Raw genomic sequence first — 21,988 nt, 5'->3', positions numbered from 1 at the left:
GTGAATGAATGAATACTGCAGGTCTGCCCATAGCAAAGTAAGGATGGGCGCCAGAGGTAGCCAGGAGACTGGGGAGCCTGGAGGCCGCTGGATGGCGGAACCTATGACCTTCGAACAGCCAGCCCTCCCTGCCCACCCACTCCAGGCGGGCCGGGGAGCACTGCCCGGGACCCACCTGTACTCATAGTCGGAGCCGGCCTTGGCGGAGCCGTCCTCCGTGCGGTAGTCCACGTAGAAGGTGCTGTTGCCCTCGCCGCCTTGGCAGGTGACGGACAGCAGCACGGAGCCACAGTTCTCCAGGCAGTGGTAGAGGCTGGGCTCAAAGAAGATGCGGCTGGCGCCGTCGTCCTCGTCCTCGCCGGGGCCCTCGGCCGAGGTGGCCCTGCGCGAAGCGTCCACCGCGTGTCGCCGCAGCACGTTGCCCGCGCCCGTCATAAGCCGCGTGGCCTGGATGCGGTAGAAGGCGCGGCTCTTCTGCTGGTGCAGCAGCGCGTAGTAGTTGGCAATGCCCACCAGCTGCTCCAGGTCCTTGTCCGGGTGCTTCTGCTTGAGGTCCTTGAGGATCTGGATGACCTCGCGGCGGCTGGCGTCCAGCTCGCGGGCCTCGGCGGGCCCCGGGCCCAGGCCGCCCACCTCGCCCGGCGCCTCGGCGCCCAAGAACGTGCCGTCCAGCTCGATGCTCTTGGGGGGGTCGCCCTCGGCGCCGATGATGATGCCGCTGCGCGGGTCGGTGCGGTAGCGCTTGTACACGTACTTGTAGAAGAGCAGCCGCTTGTCAGCCATCCAGGCGAACACGACGCACACCGGGAAGAAGACGAGGGTCAGCAGCGCCTCCCACACCTGCGGGCGGCCCCGCGGGTCAGGACCGCCGCGCCGGGAGGGGGCGCGCTCGTAGCCGGCCCGCCGCCTCCCGGCGCCTCTCTTCCCAGAGCCCCGTCCCGGCCACCACCCGGCGCTCCCCGCGTCTCTCTCCTGCATCTGTCCGCATCTGGCCTTCTGTCTCTGCCTCTCTCCTGTCTCTCTTCATCTCTGCCTCTCCGCCTTTCTCTTCGTGTCTCTGTCTCTCCCCTTTTCCCTTATCTCCCTCCATCTCTGTCTGTCTCTCTCTCTCTCTGGCTCTTGTCTCTGCTCCTCCCTGCCTCTCCCCATATCTCGCTCTCTGTTTCTCTAGGTCGTTGTCTCTTTCTCTTTCTGCCTCTGTCTCATCCTCTATGTCAGCTGTTTTTTTATCTTTCTCCCTCTGTGTCTTCCTTTCTTGTTGCCGCTGTCTCCCTGTCTCTCTTTCATATCTTTTGTAGATACCTACCTCTCTCCCTCATGAAATTCTTCACAGTTTCCCACCCCACCCTTCTTCCCTCTTTATGTCCCCCCCCCCTTTCCCCGCCCTTCCTGTCTCTCTCCTGGTCTCATCCATCCATCCATCCATCCATCCACCTTTTGTCACACTGAGAACCACGCTTAGCTGTGCCGGGAACCCAGACATCCTAAGCCACCACCAAGCCAGAGACACGTCCCCACCTTGTGGTCCCAGCCCCTGTCCAGGGGCAGAGCTGGTGTCTCTTCTTGCCTCTCTCTCCCTCTATCTTTTCTCTCCCTGCTCCATTTCCCCTCTGCCCCTCCTCACCCGGGATGCCTCCACTTCTCCAAAGCCTGCCCATCACCCAGGGTCTGCCCTCTGGTCACCTCCCCAAACTGTCGTATTCCCTCCCCCCCACCCCCCCACCAGTGAGTACAGCCCTTGCCAGATTCTCCTTGCTTAGGTTTTGTTTGGCCCTTAGGGACAGGACTCTGACTCTAAAAGAAGCCCAAGTTTGGCTCGTTGTCTGACAGCCTCATAAAGCGAGTTCCCATATTTACATGCTACCGCCCCAGAGGGACAAGGCAATGCTGAGTTTAGATCCTGGTTCTAGAAGAGGAATGCCTGGCCCAGCCTCTTGTCTGTAAAATGGGGACATCCCCAAGATTGAATGAGCTTATGTACCCCTAGCACTTAGCTTTGTTGGTTATTGACACATGGAAAATACACAAAACATGAAATGACCATTACCATTATTATTATTACCTTGGGCTCTATTACCTTGGGCTCATTGAGGTCTGGGACTCAGTCTGCCTGTGGTCTGGCACAGGTCCAGGCATGTACAGGAAACACCTGACAGTTGCCTTGAAATATTCATGTAAAGACTCCTATGTTACCTTTCTCATTAAAGATAAGGTAGAAAAGATTAAAGAGTATTTACAAATCAGATGGCCCCAGAGGTATATTTAAAATGAGCCTGGTAGGGGAAGGAACAATCTTTAAGCTCCGACTGCCACAGGCCCTTGTCGCTGTGTTTACTGATGGTTCAGAGGAAAGGCAGGACTTGGAAATAGTACCACACAAAGCCACCAAACAGGTTTGTGAAAAGAAACTGAATTTTCCACGCAAGCCGTAAAATGAACTCTTGCCTTGTGCTCATTGAACTGGCCACTGTATATGCTGTGGGCGATTCTCTCTTAATCAGAAGAGAGATCTCAAATACCTGAGATCGGCTTTCTTCCCTGCAGGTAAACAAAAGGTGATTCTGATAGACTCACATCTGCTTTCTAGGGCATCCCCTGCAAATGGGCTCACGGGCTTGCCCACCCTGGGAGGGGAGCGAGACACACCTTCAGGTCTCAGTGGATAGAATGCCCCCAAGAGGGGTTGTCACAGATCTAGGGATATTTATGGGTTGCCACCATAATTGGGGAGGGGGATATGGTCCCAGCCTGGTGACATCCAGCGACTCATGGGACAGTCCCACACAGTGCAGAATTGTCCCACGTCCTGCCTGACTTCAGAACCTCCCACTGGACGTTCACGTCAGCGAAACCCCTGCTTATGATAATTGGAGTCTACACTCCATTCTGTTTTATGTCTGTATGAAGTATTTTCCTGTACGGTTTAATGTACGCTGAATATGCCTGATTTCAATCTCATGGCTACCCGCTCCTCTGCTGGTCTCCGTGCATGGGAATGGTTTCTGATTTTTTTTTTCTCTTAAACCCCAACTTGTTCATTATATGTAAGTAGATGCCACCATCTGGCTCTTCGTCATGCCTTTGAAGGTGGTCATGCCCAAGCGTTTACATGTAGAAATGCAGATGGTTCTATTAGATATTACTTTCCTTTATATCACGGTCTGAGCAGTATACTGACTTCTGGGAAGCCAACCCATGTAGGGAAGTTTGTTAACGGGAAGACGAGCTCACATTTACCCTGTCCCAGGCTCGCTGTTCTAAGCCCTTCCACATGTAGCAATTCAACTGATCCTCATGCAGCCCTCTGAAGCTGGTACTAGGATGACTCCCTGATTACAGGTGGGGAAACTGAGGCACAGAGCAGGTAAGGAACCCGCCCAAGGTCATACAGCTAGGAAACAACAGAGATGGGATTTGAACCCAGGCCTCAGGTTCAAGAGTCCAGACACCAAACTCCGAGGCTAGAAAACCTCTCTCCTATTAGCTAAGAATTTCACACCAGCAGAATAAAGGGGATATAGAAAAAATTGTTATAAAAAGGGAGGATTGCGTATGAAGGGTCAAGAACCAATGGTCTACTTCAACCCCTTCTATGGTTCAGATGTGTAAATGGAGGTCCAGAGGGTACAGGCTTTGCCTGACGTCACACATCATTTCTGGAGAAAACCCAGAGCCAGACCCATCTCTCACTACTCCAGGTCATCGCCTCTAGGAGGGACGGGCATCATCTTTAGCTCGTGCCCGTTCTTTCGATTATGTCATGAAAACATCCCATAAGTCTGGTCTCCATTTACTCCTGAAGGGATCCTCCATAGCCACTTCTCTACCCAGAGCTGTGGCATTTTACACTGTCTTCCCTATGTCTGAGCCAGCTCCTTCTCAGGGGAAATCTCTCCCTCTCCCTATCCCATCCCTATCCCACCTCCCACCCATGGTGTCTAAAATTCCTTTCACAGTTTCGGTGTAAATCCTTGTCAGGGACCACTTTGAGAACCCAAGTCAGAATAGCGTCCTTTTTTAATAGTGCCCGAGAATCGTGTGAAGCATCGTTCTGTAATTTTTGCCGTGGCAGCCAGGAAACTCAGCATTACAGTAGTGAGTCAATCACAGTAACTGTCTCTCTCCCTTTCTTATCCCTGTTCTCTGGGGCTACCATCTCCCCTTTTCCTCACTGGGGTTTCTAATCCCTCAGATCTGCCTTGATATCACCTGCAAAGAATTTTTATAGCTCTAACTTTAGATCCTTCCTGGAAAGAAACTATAACTGGCAGAACATGACAGATATGCATGAGTATATTATACGCATGTGTGCAGGAATCCTGGTTAGGCTCCAATAAATTATGCACGTGTGTGAGCGAATTAAGCCAGGCCCGTGAATACATTATGCAAATGTCGGTGGTGGTCATGGGGGCTGTGGGAAATAAATTGGGCAAATGTTTTAAAGGAGGACTAAGCAGTGTGCCCGTTAAGACACTGGGTAAATGAGCGGCAAATGATTATGTGAATGTGGGTGTAAATTACGCATCTGTGGGTCTACATCTTGTCTCACTATTAGAATAAATTATGCAAAGCGGTCTTTGCAGTGGGCTGGGTTTATACCTAGGTTGGATTGGATGTGAGTATGAATTACAGTGAAGTGGCATAAATTATCCTAACATCAGAAATCAATTATTAATAATGAATGAATTATGCAAACCACGACTGCATATCTGGCAAATACAGAGCTAGATTACGCAGATGTGGGCATGGATCTATGCAAAGTCCATGGGTAAACTACGCAAATTGCACCAAGTTGCACCGAGCTACACCAAGTTACCCTAGTTAGCACTGTCAGAAGACACAAGGCTGGATTATGCAAGTGTAACGTGAATTATGCAAATGGGGGATGTCTTACTGCCAAAGTGAGAATAAATTATGCAAAAGGCAGGGAGTATAGGAAAACATGTGTGACCATACCTGGCAAATACCTGGCTAGACTGTCGTATGCATTACACAGATCAGTAGGACTCTGCTAGCACATATGGCCCCCCTGTGAGAGTTCTGGATGGGCATATTGCAAAATGGCACCCCATACTGTGCAGATGAGCCCCTTCCAGGACCTGCAGTGCCATCCAGACCTGGCTTGGGAGCACCCACTGGGCTCCAGTCCCAACTTGCCCTCTCCGGCCCAATGCCTTTGTGCAGTGCGTGACCTGTACAACCATACCTGGCGGCCCTCTCAAACGTGAGCATGCATTTCTGCAAGTACAGGCATTGACTCTCCAAGCCCGGGGAGCCACCCCTCTGGATTTTGCTGACATACATGCACCAAGGAGATGTCTGTGGGTCCTTGCTCACCTGGACCACACCCGGGGAAAAGACGGCAAGGATGAGATAAAGCCAGACATAGGCGAAGATACTCCAAGAAGCGGTGACAAAGAAGACTCTCAGGTGCTTGATCTTGCGGCTCTCACCGGCTGGGATGACGTAGATGCACACGGCAATGACCACAAACATGTTGAAGGCAGCGCTGCCCACGATGGTGCCCGGACCCAGCTCGCCCGCCTGGAAGTTGTGGCCGCAGACCTCAATAACAGACAGCAGGATCTCAGGGGCCGAGGAGCCCAGGGCCATGAGTGTGAGGTTGGACACAGTCTCATTCCAGATGCGGACGGTGCCCACGCTGGTCTCGCCGTTGGACTTAGTGATAGTGATCTCTTTCTCCTTGGACGTGATGACCTCGATGGATGCCATGAAGCGGTCGGCAATGATGGATACACCCAGGAACATGTAGACCATGGCCACAAAGTAGACCACGGCCCGCGCTGCTTTGTCCCCCAGCGACGGGTCATCGGGCTCCCAAACGGGCAGCAGGACCCCTGGCTGGCAGCGGTTGGAGCCCTGGCAGCCCCCCATGCTGCTGGCATCGCTGTCGTTGGCTGGGGGAGGCGGCAGGGAGGGGGTCGGGGTGGCTGCCCCTGAGCATGGGGGAGTCCCCAGGAGGAGTGCAAACCCCACCAAGGCCAGGGTAGCCATGGAGGGGGTCAGGGTCCTGTGGGGGAGGAGGAAGTCTGGGTGAGGGGAGCAAACCCCTCCCTGTTGCTCAGGAGTCAAGGTTCATTGGGGTCGGAGAATAGGGGAGAAGCTGAGGACTAACAGAGGGAGGAGAGAGACTGGGGGAGCCAAAGAGAGACAGTGATTCAAAGAGACAGGGTCACAAAGAGACACAGAGAGCGCCAGGCAGAGACCAAGAGAGAAAGACACAGAAAGATAAAGACATCGTGCACTCCTGATGGGAGTCAAGCCACTGCAGGAAACTATAGCTGAACACCAAGCATCCTAGGACTCGGCAGTTCCACTCCCAGGTATGGACCCAAGAGAAATAAGTCAAGTGTTCATCAAAAGACACATACACAGGCGTTCACAGCAGCTTCATTTATCATGGCTCCCCTCTTGAAACAACCCAGATGCCTATCAGCAAGAACACGGAGAAGTACACGGCGGAATAGCCATGCAGTGGAATATTATACAGCACTGAAAAGGGAGCGGGCAACTGATACGCCCAACAATGCAGATGAATCTCACAGGCATGCCATGGAAGAGTGAAGTCAGGCGCAAAAGAACACAGACCGAATAAGTTAGTGGGAGAGGCAAGGGGCTGGGGGCGCCCTCAACTCATTTTGTGATTCCTATGGTTTCCAACTTGGCGTCGGAGGGCTCCTGCTTGGGATTTGGGCTGTGGAAGGTGCTGGGGTGTTTGTCTGTCTGTCTCAGGTAGGGCTGGGGAGGGGCTGCTGGAGGGTCTCTCACTCACATCCTTCCCCGCAATGCTGGCAGGTTTCTGTCTCCAGCATCCCCGGGTCTCTGGCAGGTGCAGGATTCCTTAGAAGCTGTGACATGAGGTCCTAGGTTGGGCTCTTGGACCCCACACTCTGGGTGTGGGGTGAATACTTCTCTTCCTGCCTCAGGTCCTGGGTTCGAGTGGCTATTTCTGTATCTAGGTCTCCTTTAAAAATGCCAATCAGTTCACATTCTCCCCTCTGATCAGAACCCTCCATGGCCCTGGTCTCACTCAGACACCAAAGTCCCCTCCCCGCTTCATAAGGTCTCGCACAATCTGGCCCCAACATTCCCTCTCTGGCCTCATCTCTCTCTCTCTCTCCCCCTCCCTCACTTGGCCCCAGCTACACCACCTCCTTGCTGTTCCTCGGGCAAGTTCTTGCTTCAGGGCCTTTGCATCTGCTGTTCCCCCTTCCTGGGACACTGTTCCCCACATATCCGCTCCCTCTTCTCCTTCAGCTCTCCACTCAGATGTCACCTTCCGTGGCTGCTCTGTTTGAAATGACACCATCCCACTTTGGGGAGTCCCCAGCCATTTCACAGATGAGAAGACCAGGGCTCAGAGAGGCGAAATAACTTGCCCAACGTCCCCCAGCACCCATTCTGCAGCTCCCAGTTTCTCTCTCCTAGAGTGGTCCTGACTTCCAGCTCCCCTGCCCCACCCTTGTGTTGTCATGGTAACCCCGTAGCCTATAAAATGGAACTGAGAGAGGAAGGCAGGGGTCCTCAGGGCCTCCACCCTCCCCGACCCCTCTCCTGGCCACCAGCCTCAGTTCTCCCGGTAACGTCCATTTCTGTCTGAAAAGTTCTTCTCACGGTCTAACCCACAGCCTGCCCCCAACATACATCCATGTCCTCACGAATTGGGAGCTGGCTCCTTTGGGGGAGGGAGGCAAAATGTTGGCAGAACTTCCCTGAAGAGTGTGTGTGTGTGTGTGTGTGTGTGTGTGTGTACGCGTGTAGGGGGGCAGGGGGTGGGGTGATTCTTAAAGGGCCACCACACAATTAGCCCCCTCGGCAAGGCCCCTAATGATACATCTAATTAGCAGCCCCCTAATTAGCAACGACTTAGGCATAATTACAAACCCACCAGGATCCAAGGCAAAGACTCATGCTCTCTTCTCTCTCCCTCCCCTCCCTCCAGCTTTCAGGAGAAACCAGGTCAAGAATTCATCTATAGCATCTCACTCCCTCTCTCAGGGAAGGGCCATGGCCTGGGAAGTCCTCCCTCAAGTCCAACCACCTGTCCCTCCCGCCTCCGTCCTCAAGCCTGGTTTAGTGCCTTTTCCTGCAAAACCTGGTTTCCTCTCCCTGGGGCCTTAGGGAAGGAGGGGGTCAGGGAGAGAAAGCACTAGATAAATATCTGTTAAAGGAACCACCACGAGGTCTGAGCCCTGTCACGGGGGACAGCTGGGTTCCCTCTTCTTGAGGCTCCTGCCTCTGCCTCTCTCGCTCCATGAGCAGCCCTGAAACCTAATCTGGGTTTAGAATCCAGGGGCGAAAGCATCAGGTGGAGGCCAGAGTGGGACTCTGGAGGGCAGATGGCGGGCACCGTCTCCTGGGGCCATCTCTCCCCTCCCTCGTGGGCCAGTGGCCAGCTGGGTCAGCGGTGAGTGCCCCGGTTCTGCCTCACCCACCTCTCGGGGCCTCGGAGACCTCATCTGTAGGGTGGGACTGCAAGCTTGAGCGGGGTGGGGCAGTCAGTCTGTTAGGCCAGGTGGGACCCCCTCCTTCAAGTCTCTCATATCGGTAAGGGGGGTGATGGTTCCTGACTGCGCTCAGCCTGGGCGCAGGGGGTGCCCGCCGCCTGCTCTCGGTGGGGACATGGCCTTCTAAACACGCACGCTTACTGCTCCGGGGTAAGCCAGGCTCTCCCGCCTGCCCACAATGTCCCAGCCTGGGGATCACACACAGACACACACAGTCTCAGTGTTCAGGCTATGGTACGCTGATGGGTAAACTGAGGTCTGGAGGGGCAGACAGCTTGGCCAAGTCATGCAACTTCAAGTCAGGGGCAGAGAAGAGATGGAACTCAAGGTGTGGGACTCCTAAGCTGGTGCTTGTTTTAACCCACCTGGAATCCCATGTGGACACTCGAGGACCTCACCCCATCACAGCGTGGGCTACAGACTCAGCCCCACACCTCTCATCTCGCCCGCCTTCTCTGGGGCCCCCTTCCCAACAGAAAAGAAGAGGCTGTATTGGCCAGGGAACTCTAGACTCAGAAGGGCCCTCTCAGAGCCCCCAAGGCGCGGTGGAGAAGCTTTTGAGCTCCAGCCCGACTGGGAGACAGGTCTGGGGCTGGCACACCATGAGATGATGGAGGCGAGACTGCAGGAAGGACTGGCCTGGCCCAGTACCTAGAGCTGTGCCTGGAGCAGGAAAGGTGCTCAGTAACTGTCAAAAGAATGAATGAGTCAAGAAGCGGACAAACGGCAAAAGGGGTATGGAAGTTAGACTGCAGCAGGGACTGGTCCGGTCAATATGAAGAGGAATGGGGGGTTAGATTGCAGACAGGACTGGCTCAGTCTCCTCTACAAAGGGTACAGGTTAGACTGCGAGAAGGAGTGGCCTCAGGGTGCCAGAAATAAGGCAGGGGAGAGCAGAGGAGCTCTATCCTCAGGGGAGGGACGGGCGGATGCCAGCCGGGAGGATGGGGGGAGCTCGGCTGAGGAAGGGAGAGGAGGCTGGGGGACTCCGTGCCTCCTGGGGGAGCCCACTCTGCGGCGGCGGCAGGGGGCGGGGCGGGTCTTCTTCCCCCAGGTCTCCCCTTGCCAGGGGCGGAGACAAAGGTGTGTAGGAGGCAGTTAACCAGGGAGAGGAAGCGGAGAGGAAAGAGAGAGACACAGAGACCAGGTCCTAGAGACGGAGATGGAGATGAGAAGCAGGGAAGACTGAGGAAGATACACGCGGAGATGGACAGAGACAGAGACACGAGAAAGCTGAGACAGTAGAGACAGAGACAGAGGGAAACACACAGAGATGGCGAAAGAGGAAAGCAGAGAGGAACCAAGGACTTAGAGACAGAAAGCCGGAACAGACCCAGACACAGAGAGAGACAGACAAGAGTGAGACTGAGGGAGACAGGGAAAGGGACTCGGAGAGGCGTCCAGACTCCGCAGGACAGAGACCCCTGAGAGATGTGGAGACACAGAAAGACGAGACCGACACAGGAAAGCGGGGGCGGAGGTGGAGGCGGAGAACGGGAGTGCGGGTGCTGCCCCAGACAGGGTGGGGTGTTCTCACCCCCTCAGTGCCCAGGAGGCACCCCCTCCCCAGCCCGCCATGCTCCCTGAAGCGCAGGAGGGGTTGAGGATGTTGACGGCTGGTGGCGCCCCTACCGCACGTTAGGGCCCTGGTACCCGCGCCCCGGGATATGCAGCCCCCCATCCCCTATAACGGAGCTCAGCGAGAAGCGGCTCCGGGCTCCTCAAATGCCCCCCTCCACCCACCTGGGGTAACACCATCCTTCCCCCAAGCCCCTCCTAACTGGGGGTCTCTTACCTGCAGCTACAGCCTAGAGCAGGTTCCCTCAGCACTGTATTGGCAGTGGTGGGCGACTCCGCCCGACAGAGGGAGAGAGAGAGGGAGAGAGAGAGGGATGAGCTGGGGACTGAGAGGGAGAGCTAGGGAGGAAGGGAGGGAAAGGGGATAGAGGGAGGAGAGGAGAGGAGGAGGGGGGAGGGATTCGGGGGAGGGGGAGTCGGCTAGAGAGGGAGGAGGGGAAGCCGGCGCGGGGAGCCGGGGCGGGGCCTGGAGAGAGGAGGGGCGGGGGGTGGGGTGGGGGGGAGACGAAGCAGCCCAAGCCTCCCACCCACCCTCTGGGTTCAGCACCACAGGCAAGGGACAGTGGCGGAGGGCGCGCGCGCGCGCGCGCACACACACACACACACACACACACACTCTCGCTGATCCATACAAGGGCCAACGAGGCAAAACAGCTACAAATAGTCACAGGCTCCCAGAACTGGGGGGAGGGCAAGAATGTTTTTAGCCAGAGTCAGATGCAAATTCACATGCTGTGCCTGCTGACAAAGCCAGCCAGAAACAACCACAGAGGCACCCATTAATAATAATAACAACAGTTGCCTTTCACAAGGGGCTTCCAGCCCTTACTACGTGCCAGGCATTGTTACAACACTTTAAATAAGTGCTTGACACATGTTGACACAACTGACCCTCCTAAAAACCCTGTGAGGTAAACGCTACTAGCCCCATTTTACAGATGAGGAAACTGAGGCACAAGAGTGATGAAGTGTGGCTTCAGGTTCTACCCTTAACTGCTACACTACACAGTGTCCCAGACTGAGGGGCTGGCAAGAAGTTAGGCAGCGAGCTGCGAAGGACCGGGCAGGCGCCGGGAACACAAACTCATGAGTCCTGAAATGGTGAACACACACACACGTGCACACACTTCACAGACCCAGAACGTCACTGCTTAAATGCCCCCGATCCCACCCTAGCGTCCCGCTCCCGTCCAGGACAGGAGGCGATGGAACACTCAGCCTCTGCACACGGGCAGCAGGAGAGAGACCCTGACGCTGCCAATGGCCCATGCCCATCGCCAGTCCTGGCTGGACACCCCCGGGCCCACTGCCAGGAGAGGAGGGAGACGACCCGGCTCTGGCTCCCTGCGATTTCCCACGCTTGGGTTCTGGGAGGTGAGGTGAAGACAGGGGTGGCCAAGAAGTGATGGGCTCCAGCCTCCTGAAGACCCACTGTGGGGCACTGGTAGCTTAGTCTTCGCTGTTGGTGCAGATGGTCAGACTGACAGGTGGACTTCCATGGCAGGAGGTAGACAGATGGCTAGAATGACCATGGTGCCTGCCCCTCCCCCCCAGGAAGCAGGGGTCCCACCCAAACCCTGCAGCAGCAAGGTCCCACAGCCAGCCTGGACCCCACTCAGGAATTGCTCCCCCACCCTCCCGACCCGATTCTATTCCTGGCAAGATTTGTTCTGTTGTCCCCGCCCTCCACTGGTCCCTGTGATGTAGGCCTCAATGCCTTCTCCTGGTGCCACGGAAGTGGCCACAGGAGGGGCAATCACTACAGCCACAGGGCAGGGAATTAGCCTTGTCTCCCACTTCCTGGTCCCCCAATCCCCTGGGCTTTTCAACTAGGCCTACCCTTAGCCCTTTCCAGGACAGTGTAGCCTGGGGCTTATCTCAGGACTCCCCAGTTGAGATCTAAATTGATCACTTCTGCTGGGTGTTAACCTTGGCTCTTGGCGCAAGGTGTAACCATAGTAATTTTTGCTAGGGTCCAACTTCAGTATTATTCACAGGGGGTCTGGCCTCAGACTCCCTGCTACAATTTGACCATGGCTTCCCCACGACAGTCCTTTCCACCCACGTCCTCTCCTCTGAGGCTCAATTTCCTTATCTTCCCACTGAGCCTTGACCTCAGATCCGGAGCTTTCCACTGGGGTCTAACCTCAGTTCACTTGCGGAGGTCTAACCCTACAAAGCTTTCCCTTATACTCTACAGTCTTTCCTATGGAGGTTTAACCTCCTATAGTGCCTAACTTCTCTTCTTTCCTCTGAAATCTACACTACGATCCCACTTCAGTCCGGGCGGCTGGGTCTGACCTTGGATCCCCAATCCCCGAAGTCCCCTCCCTCCATTCTTCCGGGCGAGTCCAGCTCCCGACACAAAGCCTGGTAAGAATTGTTCCTCATCAAACGTGTGCCGAACAAAAGAATGGAGACGAGTGCAAGTTTGGTTCCTCTGGACACAGAAATAATCACCACGGACCGAGTCTCAAGGGGACAGAGGCGGGGTGGGGTGGGATCATCCCATTTTCAAATGGGGACACTGAGGCACAGAGAGGGGAGTGGGGGTCACAGGGCACGCTGGGGCGGAGCCAGAGCAGGACCCACCGCTCCACCACCCTGGGGTGTCTGGGGAGGCCAGTGCCTCCTTCAGGATGCTTCCCCCGCCATGAAGAGCTGGAGGCGGGCACCCCAAGGAACCTGGGGTGGGCAGTGGGTGGGTACTCAGGAGGCCGGGGTCTCAGCAGGCCCGGCACCCACCCTGTCCCCCAGCCTCTGTGGCTGACGTCTCCTCTGCTCCACTTGGTGCCGAAGCCGGCTCAGAACCAGCTCCGAGGCCTGGATCAGGCTGTGCTGTGGGGAATGAGAGAGGACGACAGGGCTGAGACAGAGCTGGAAGGTGCAGGTTACACTCCCCCCCCCCAACCCCCAGAGGCTGAGAGTGCAGCAACGGTGGGAGGTCTGTGTGTGGGCTTAGAATGGGTCTCTGTGATGGGGTGAAGGTCAGACCCAGGGGGACGGCCTTCAGTGAATTTCCGGTGGAAGGGACAAAGCCCAGCCCCAGATGTGTGGGTCTGAGGTTAGAACTCAGTGGAGGGGACGGGGATGGATCAAAACATAACGGAGATAACACAACAGTAAAACAACTATACCCCAACAAACAAACAAAAAAACATAAAAGAGAGCTCGCATTACATGGGGGTGAGGCTTGACCACCCGAGAGAGGCTGAGGTTAGTCCACAGCAGGGGGAACAAAGGTGAGACACTGGCGGAAAAGGTTAGGCCCACAAGACAGAGAAAGAGCATACCAAAGTGGAAAAGAGAGGAATAAGTCACCACACAAGGGACGGAGCCAGACCCTGGTTGGAGGGTCTGAAGTTAGCCCCTGACAGAAGGGAAGGAAGGGAGATCACACTGGAATGGCTTGAAAGAGATCACAATGAGGGATGCTGGGAGGCTGAGACCACAGCAGAAGGGAAGCCCCTTCTCCCACAGATGGACCACAGCCCTGTCCACTGCGGTCTAACCTCAGACCTCTCCTCATTCCGTTTTACTCGAGGGTCTAACTTTTGTCCCACATACTGCGGTTCAACCTCAGACTTTTCCACTGGGGTCCAACCTCTACCTCTATGAGGTCTAACCTGGGCCATTCCGCTGATGACTAGACTGAAGGAAAAGGCCCCAGCAAAGCCTGCAGCGGAGACAGTAAGGTTAGACTCCAGTAGAAAGAACCCAGGTTAGACCACATGGGAAAGGAGCCTGGAGTCAGACCAAAGGGAAGGGGTGGGCAAACACCAGATCAGGAAACAGAGGTACTTCATAGCTGAAGGGCTGGGGCCGGGCCGTAGTGAAAAGGTCAGAGGTCAGACATATTAGTTGGAGGTTTAACAGCAACGGAAGGCTCCAGGCTGGACGGTGGGCCATTGGAATGGTTGGATATTAAACTGTAAGGGCGGTTAAGCTGCTGTCGGAGGGTGAGAGGTCAAAGTACAGGAGAAGGCTGGACATTAGACCACAGGTTGCGGGCGTGACCACAGTAGAAAGTTCAGTGGTTAGACCAAAGGGGAAGGGTTTGAGGTTAGACTATGGCAAAAAGCTGGAGAAGGAGGCTGAAGGTCAGACCACAGGCAGAATGAAGCCGGTCACACAGGTGGAAGAAAGGGTGGCTGCAGTAGGAGGGCCAAGGTTAGGGCACAGTGGAAGAGTGCAGGTCAGGTCCCGGGGGCAGATCCAGGCTGGGCCACAGGGAAGGGACACGGTCAAAGCAGGTGGAACACAGTAGAGACGTTCGGGAGGCTGAGGGAGGCCAGGGGGCCGGGGGTGAAGGATGCTGCGGCTGAGCGCCCTTCACCCCTGGCTGTGAGTGCCCCCAGCACCTCCCTTCTCCTTGACCAATAGGAACCGCCTGCCTCCCCCAAGAGGGGGCCTGCAGCCAATGACCCCCTTGCCCGAAGGGGGGCCCAGGCTCCAGTTTCCAGAGGGATCGGGCCAAGGCCTGACTGCCCCTCTCCCGTGAGAACGTGCCCTCAATTAGGTGGGTGTTAAGGCCCCGTCCCAGGGGCCCCTGGCTACCTGCAGGATGTGCACGCCCTTCAGGGAGACCACAGCGAGCTCGCGCAGCCCGTCCCCGGTCAGGTCCACGTGCGCCATGGCCAGCAGGGGGCTAGAGAAGCTCCGCTGCCACAGCAAGTGGAAGCCACGCTGGGCCCCGGGGAGCCCGCGCTCTGGGCTGCAGTACTTGTAACAGAGCAGCTCCTGCAGGGGCAGGGGATTGGGGTCACACGGGGAGAGGCAGGAGGCAGAGGACACAGGCCACGGCAGCCCCACCCCTCCGGTCCCACCTGTCCGTAGGTGGCCACCAGGACCTCCGGCCGCCCGTCCAAATCGATGTCAGTGACCAGGCCACAGAGGACGCTGTCGAACTGGCCACTGCCAGGTAGGAGAAGCTGGTCCTCGAGGCCCCGGCTCAGCAGGTCCCTGGGGGTCAGACCACGGCGGGGAGACTGAGGTCGACCGCGGTGCCCGCCACCCTTAGCACCGGACCCTCATGGGTCAGGTCTGGATGTGCTGTTCCTCCTGAAGCCTGGACACCCTCGTCTCCAAGTTAGACATCCTCATATCCACCAAGGGGAGCTCAAACTGTCTCTGATCTAGACACCCACACTGTCCCCTGGAGGTGGGACCGTCTTGCTCCCAAATGGAAACCCACACCGTTCCTTCTGGTGAGCCCCTTGTCTCCAGTCTGGACACCCACGAGGCCCCCTGAAGGCTCAGCGCTCAGCCCCAGCCACAGCCGGCTCGCACTGGCTCACGGGAGCCGACTGGGAAATTTTCAGAACTTTGTGAGCGGCTTGGCATCCCGTTGGTGGCTCAAAATCCACTGAGGTAGGAGTGTTGACACCACGGAAACGGGCAGATCCTATAAGCCAGGGCTTTCTCCCACACGGAGCCTGCAGTTAAACACTTGCCAACGTGCTCTGTCCACCCACCCCAGGGGGACTGGACATCTCGGCTCCCACCCGAGGCCTCAGCACATGCCCTACAAGTTCTAGACTTAAACACTCATGCTCTTCTCCCTGGGACACAGACGCCTTTACCTGCCCAGCCCTGAACCACTACACCCAAAGCTTTACTCTCTGTGGAGAATGACAAGGCTAGATCACCGTGCAAAGGCATGGGGTCAGCCCACACGCACGTGCCCCGTGGCCCTCACCGATACACCACCGCTGGTTCCAACATGCTGGCCACCAGCACGCTGTACTCCTCCCGCTGTGGCCTGTCCTCGGTCTCTGGAGAAGGAACGTGAACGGCGGGGGAGGCGTGAGGGGCCAGGTTCCAGGCTCCTCCTCCCTCCTCCCCACCCGTCCATTCCTGAGAGGAACACACGTTAGACCCCTGAGGTTGGGCCACAGGGGGAGGGTTAGAGGTTAGACCACGAGCGAATGATGGAGGTCAGATGCCAGGAGGAGGGAGAGGTGTTGGATGACAGTTTAAAAAGTCCAAGGTTAAACCACCAGGTTAGAAGAGACAAAGGTTAGGTGACAGCACAGAAGTCCGTGGTTAGACCACAGTGAGAGCATCAGGGGATAAACCACAGTGGAAGGGGCAGAAGAAAGACCACAGAGGTGAGGCCAAGAGAAACGCCAGAGAAGGACAGACCGCAGTAAGAGGAACAGATCAACATGTGGGGCGAAAGGAGAGACGCCGAGTGGGCGGACGGTGCTGAGTCCGTGAGAAAAGCCTGGACTTGGATGGCAGCAAGAGACAGAGTGAAGAGGCCACAGACGGGGGGTCCGAGGAAGCCACAGTGTGAGCAGTGGAGGTCAGACCACCAAAGGAAAGGCAGAAGTTCAACTCCAGGGTGAAAGCTCAAATCAGACCACCACAGGGGCAAGTAGCTGGATCTGAAATTCAGGAGCGTCGTGGGGAGGGAATGGGCACACTGTAGCTCCCGGGCTGGAGTGGGGCACACGGCGGGGAGGGAGGGACGGTGGGGAGCTGGGCATGTGGGGAGAGGGGTACAAATGCGGGTGGAGGAGCCGAGCCCGCAGCCTGGCCTCCCCCTGCCCGGAGCTCACCCTCGGGGGCCGAGAGGCTGAACACGATCACTCGGGAGATGGGGCCGTCCTGCAGGATCGTCCAAGTCTGCAGAACCTCTGTGTGGAGGGCGAGGACTCAGGGCCCCGTCCCGAGCACCCCCGCACCAGTCCGGCCTCGCCCCACCCCCCATGTCTGGGCCCCCGCCCCAGCCATCACCTCGACTCTGCTGGTCTACGTGGGCGACACGGACATAACCGCTCTGACAGCCGAGAGCTGAGAGTCGCCGGGACGTGCCGGGCAGGTTGTGCACGTCAAGCCAGAGGACACTGGGGGTGGACGGGTGGACAGAGGGGCCTGAGGGCCGTCGCCAGGCCCCAGCCCCCACCTCCACCTCCCTAGAATCATCCACCCCACCCCACCTCCGGCAGAGCCCTGGGCCTCCGCTGGGCCTGACTTCTTTAGGGGTCAATTCCCACCACCTGATTTCTCTGAGGCTGCCTGCCCCGGTTCCCACTGGCCTCTGTCAGGGCCTCTCCTACCTACTGGTCAGGTTCGTGAGCTCTGGGAAGAGGTTTTCCACGGGCTGTTCTTCAAACTGATGCAGCCCCTCGTTCTGGGGGAACCAAGACCCGCCACGAGCTTGGAGTCAGTGGCCAGCCTCACACACTGTGCCCCGTGCCAGCCCATGGTGGCCCCGGCAGGGCTCTGCCCACCAAGCCTCGCCCTGCCTCACCTCCTTGTAGAGATGAATGGCCGGGTCATTCCCACTCAGGAGAAACACGGTCTCCAGTTGATCCCCAACCTGGACCCTGAAAGCAGAAAAATCTAGAATGCCAGTGTGGTAGAGTCCGTGTGTTTTAAAATCCTCCTCTTGCAGAAACTCTTGCCTGCGAGAACCCTAACATTCTGGGTTCTAGACACTGGATCCAGAGCTAGGATCTCAGGATGTAGAATTCTAGAAACTAGCCCTCACAGAATCTCAGATTTTAGAACTTTCCAGTCTCAGAATCACAGAAACTCAGCGTTTTCGAACCTTCTGTTTCCAGAGCCCTCACTTGCTAGAATCTTCATTCTGGATGTGGATTCAGGAATGAACATGGAGCTCTAGAATGGGCTGCAGAACCTCAGAACACTAGTACCTCTTTACCCTAGAACCCCAGTGTTCTAGAAGTTCTGTTTTCTGTCTCCTTTGAAATGCTAGAACTTCTGGAAATTGCCATCATGGATATTCAGATTTACAGAATTGGTAGAATACCCAGATCGTAGAACCCAGAACATTAGTACTTTAGAACCTTCAGTTTCTAGAACTCTCATCTGCTAGACCAGAGGTTGGCAAATTATGACCTGCAGGGCAAATCCAAAACCCACGGCCTGTTTTTGTGAATAAAGTTTTATTGGAACACAGCCACACCCATTCATTTACACAGAGTCAATGGCTGCTTTCTTGCTACAGTGGCCAACTTGAGTAGTTGTGATAGAGATTATTTGACCCCGAAGCTGCGCCTTAAAAGAAAAAGTTTGCCAACCCCTCTGCTAGAACACTGGTGTTTTGGAATTCAGAGCTCTAGAATGGAATTCTTATACTTTGGGATTCTAGAACATCAGTATTCTAGATGGTCTGTATTCTATCTCCTTGGAATATGACAATGTTAGGGCTTTAATATTACAGAATCTCAGAATCATCAAACTGTAGAACTTTCAAATCTTGGAGTCCCAGAGCTTACAACTCTAGAAAAATTGGCATTTCTGGGTCTTGGAATGCCCAAATCTAGATCGTTAGAATTTGAGAATTCTACACATCTGGAGCACAGGAGCTCATTCACTCTCAAATTATCTAGTTCAGGGATAACAAAATGGTAGCTCATCAGCCAAGTCTGGTCCACGGCTACCTTAAATGCACGATGCTCTAAAAAACAAACTAGTCTGATTGTCTATAGGCAGGTTTGTGGTCTCCAGTTTGCTACAGCCTCCGCCCTCCCAACACACATACACACACCCGCACACACACACACACACACACATACACACACTCCCTATTGTATCACACCTGTGGCTTACTTACTCTGCATGGCACAGTTGGAAAGGAGTGAACTGGAGCTCCAGGTTCAGGCAGCTCTCTGCAGGGGGAGTACAGGTAGATGGGCACAGGAGACCTGACAGCAACCCCCCAACCCCCTTCCTCATTCCTCCTTCCCTCCAGGCCACACTTACGGGCAATGGAGTCCAGGTTGTACTCAGAGCCAGGCTCGTAGTCACAGTAGATGTTAAGGAAGGGGCTGCCCTTGTCCCCTGAATCCTGGAAGAGGAAACTGGCCTCAGGGGAGAGTAGGGGCAGCAAGAGGGATATGGGTCAGACTCAGTAAGGAGGAGAAAATGGGTAGGTGGAGGGCTCTGGGTACCTTGATGAACGTGATCCCCACCACCAGGCCCTGCTTTGGGGGTGACTTGTTGAAGGTGTCGATGGAGACAATCTCTGCGTCCACTGGGAGAGGACAAAGTTCACGTTTCAGGCAGACCCGTGACCCCAATATTCCCAATCAACAGTGAGCCCTGACCTCTAGGACTCAGTCATCTCTGACCAGCACAAATTATCATGACCTCTGGGACGGTGTGAGTCCTGATCACCATCACCATCACCATGGTAGGAGGGATCCTGGTTTCTGAGTCTGAGGAATCCTGAACCCTAACTACTTCAGGCCCCTATTAGCCCTGTCCTCTGACCCCAATGCCTCCAGATTACCAGCCTTGACCCCCTTCAATCACCATCACCCTGATCCCATTCTCCCATCCTGGTGACCTGGCTCAGACAGAGCCTCAGAAGCCTTCTCAGCACTACATTCCAAGCCCCCCAGCCCCATGGCGCCACGCACCGGGAATGTAATTGAACTGCAGCTCCTTGGCCACGGGCCGGATTTTCTGTCGGAGGTCTTGGTAGCGGAAGCCTAGCACCTTGCCTTTAAGGGTGGCGGCCAGCAGCTCCCCGCGCCCACCCGCGCCGCCCGCCAGCCCGTACACATTGCTCTGAGACGAGAAGCGTGTGAAGCTGTCCTCGCGCAGCGGACAAGGCCCCGCGGCCACAGCCGCCTCCCCCATCACGCCCCTCAAACACTGGTCCCCGTAGCCCCCGCAGCTGCCCACTCTACGCCATGGACCTCCGGGCGCCGGCCGGTCGCGCAGACTGATTACGTAGAGAAGCTGTCGACGCTGCCCTTTACCAAGATGGCTGCCAGCCGGGCCGCTTGGGCTTCCCACCAGACTTTGCCTCAACGCGCCTGCGCGCTCCTGCCTGGTCCTTTTCAGGGCCGAGGTGACTGCCGCCCACTGATTAAGGCCTGAAGATGGGAGGTGGTGGCCCCTGCTGTGGGCGGTGCGGAAGACAGAATAAGAACCTTAATGCTCAATATAGCCCTTACGTGCCAGGAACTGTTCTAAGCCTTTACATCTATCAATTTTTAGTTAAAACTCAGGCAGGCTTGAGGTAGGTACTATGATATGTTTTACCGATGAAAAAACTGAGGCACAGACAGGTAATTTGTCTAAGATCACACAGCTAGAAGCAGCAGTCAGTATTGGAACCCAAACACAAAAGCTCCATAGTTTGTTTTAATCACATCACCTTTAAAATGGTGAAATGCATTCTTCTTACCCCAAGGAAAAAGTTCTATCTATCCTGGCCAATCACCACCACCTTCTTTACTGAAAGCCTACTTTATCAGTCATGTTGGCTGATTATCTCATTGAATCTTCACAACTACCGTGCTCTGGTTACCCCGCGTTCATTTATTCAGCATTTATTGACCACTGTATGAATTTATCTCCATAAACTGTTGCAACAACTTTGGAAAGAGGTTTATTATCCCAGTTTCTGGAGAATGAAACTGAGGCTCGGGGAGAATAAGTCCCTTGACTGATAGGATAGTAAGTGGTGGAGACAGGATGAGGTCTTCTGGGATTCCTGTATATACTTTTTTGTCTCCAGAAGGGCGTCAAGGGTTTGGGGACTCTATGTATACCTGTATGTTATTTCCAGAAGACATGAGTTGGCCAGCTGTCCTGGCTACCTTGAGTAATCTTCTGTCACCCCCTTCCATGCAGAAACACACACACACACACGCACACACACACACACTGCAAGATCTGTGAAGGCAGTGACTGGATCTCCCTTGGTCACAGTCAAATCCCCGACGCCTGGCCCACAAGGCCTGACATGGAACGAGCATTTAGTAAATATGTTAAGAACCCAAAACTATGTACCAGGCCCTTTGCCAAGCACCTGGGACACTGTTGCATAAGAGCCCTGAGAGGAGAGTTCTCAAAGGCAGACTGGGTCTGGAGGGTGGTGAAAAGAAAGGAGTTTGTGTCCACTCCAGATCTGGTTATGCTATTTAGTGCTGTAATCCCAGGGTTTGAGCCAGGGCATGGCACACAGTAGGTGCTGAGTAGATACTTGCTGAGTAAATGGGGGTGGGGTCTGGTTCTGCTGCTTCTGAACAATGTTTTCTTCAGGCTTCTTCTACCTCCCTTGGTAACCGCGAAACCACATTCCCTTCATATTTGAGTGAATGAATAAACAAATGGGTTGGAAAGGAAAGAACTGTCCTGTTCGGTGGTTTCCAACCCTAAGTACACATTTGGATCACCTATGGAAAAAAACTCTCCAAAACCAAAAGGGTGGGGAACCTCAATCAAATCACAATTTATCAGAGTGCAACCCAAGCTTGGGCACTTTTAATATGATTTTAAAGCACAGCCAGGGTTGAGAATCACTATTTAGGTCATGGGTGGCACAAACAGATTCTCACACTACTTACTCTTCAGCCTGTGCCAAGGCAGACACTGGTAATCAATCTGAGATCTCAGGAGTCTTAACTGAGCTCTAGGCAGCCATTATCAATCGATTACAGCTGTGGGAAAAGCTGAAGGGGACAGAGGGGCAGGACAGGGTGTCATATAGAGGCCACTCTTGACACACACTGAGCCTGAACCTTTCCTGAATTCCTTCCAGCCTCTAGGCTGCAGCAGCTCTCAGAGGAGCTTGCCCTGGTTTCCCAGGCAGCACCTCCTCTGCAGCCCCTGTTCACTTCCTGACGTCATGCCACATACTATGCAACTGGGCACTGACCCTCCTCCAGCTGTTCCCCTACTCCAAAGTGGGGAGCGCCCAGCCCAGCCCAGTGCCGGGTGGAAGCACAGGCACATCAGACTGTCCACCTGACAGGCAGGCCCACGTGCTGGAGTGTGGAGGAGGTGGCTGATTCTTGCCCTCCTTTCCTGGGCAAAGGGCTCCTGCTGTTTCCTCTCCCACTCACCATACCCGCTCGGTCCTCCTTGTACTCCGCCCGCCAAAGCCGCTCCCT

The 21,988-nt window shown here is 55.3% G+C and overlaps 2 protein-coding genes across 2 annotated transcripts in view; both read right to left on the bottom strand.

Annotated features, from left to right (window-relative positions):
• SLC8A2 (solute carrier family 8 member A2) overlaps positions 1-10,439 on the bottom strand; it is a 30,029-nt gene extending 19,590 nt beyond the window's left edge. Inside the window, exons 1-3 of the mRNA XM_022585235.3 lie at positions 10,324-10,439; positions 5,338-6,031; positions 176-840 (exon numbers count right to left, since the gene is read on the bottom strand). Coding sequence (XP_022440943.1) covers positions 176-840; positions 5,338-6,015 — 1,343 coding nt within the window. The 5' untranslated portion in view covers positions 6,016-6,031; positions 10,324-10,439. The remainder of the gene's footprint in view (positions 1-175; positions 841-5,337; positions 6,032-10,323) is intronic.
• A 158-nt stretch (positions 10,440-10,597) lies between these two features.
• KPTN (kaptin, actin binding protein) lies at positions 10,598-19,789 on the bottom strand. The gene is made up of 12 exons (XM_022585234.2): positions 19,502-19,789; positions 19,031-19,113; positions 18,843-18,927; positions 18,694-18,748; positions 17,365-17,440; positions 17,171-17,244; positions 16,848-16,957; positions 16,670-16,747; positions 15,805-15,880; positions 14,933-15,068; positions 14,664-14,846; positions 10,598-12,944 (listed from the first exon to the last, which is right to left on the bottom strand). Exons 1-12 carry the CDS (start codon positions 19,722-19,724, stop codon positions 12,816-12,818), a joined length of 1,308 nt encoding a protein of 435 aa, XP_022440942.1. The 5' UTR covers positions 19,725-19,789; the 3' UTR covers positions 10,598-12,815.
• Between the last annotated feature and the right edge of the window lie 2,199 nt (positions 19,790-21,988).

Source organism: Delphinapterus leucas, chromosome 20 (assembly GCF_059928025.1).
Source record: "Delphinapterus leucas isolate spDelLeu-1000000601 "Yukka" chromosome 20, BTC_Dleu_Yukka2, whole genome shotgun sequence".
Taxonomy (NCBI): domain Eukaryota; kingdom Metazoa; phylum Chordata; class Mammalia; order Artiodactyla; family Monodontidae; genus Delphinapterus; species Delphinapterus leucas.
The sequence above is the reverse complement of the archived record's forward strand: the minus strand, read 5'-3'. Positions and strand labels throughout refer to the sequence as shown.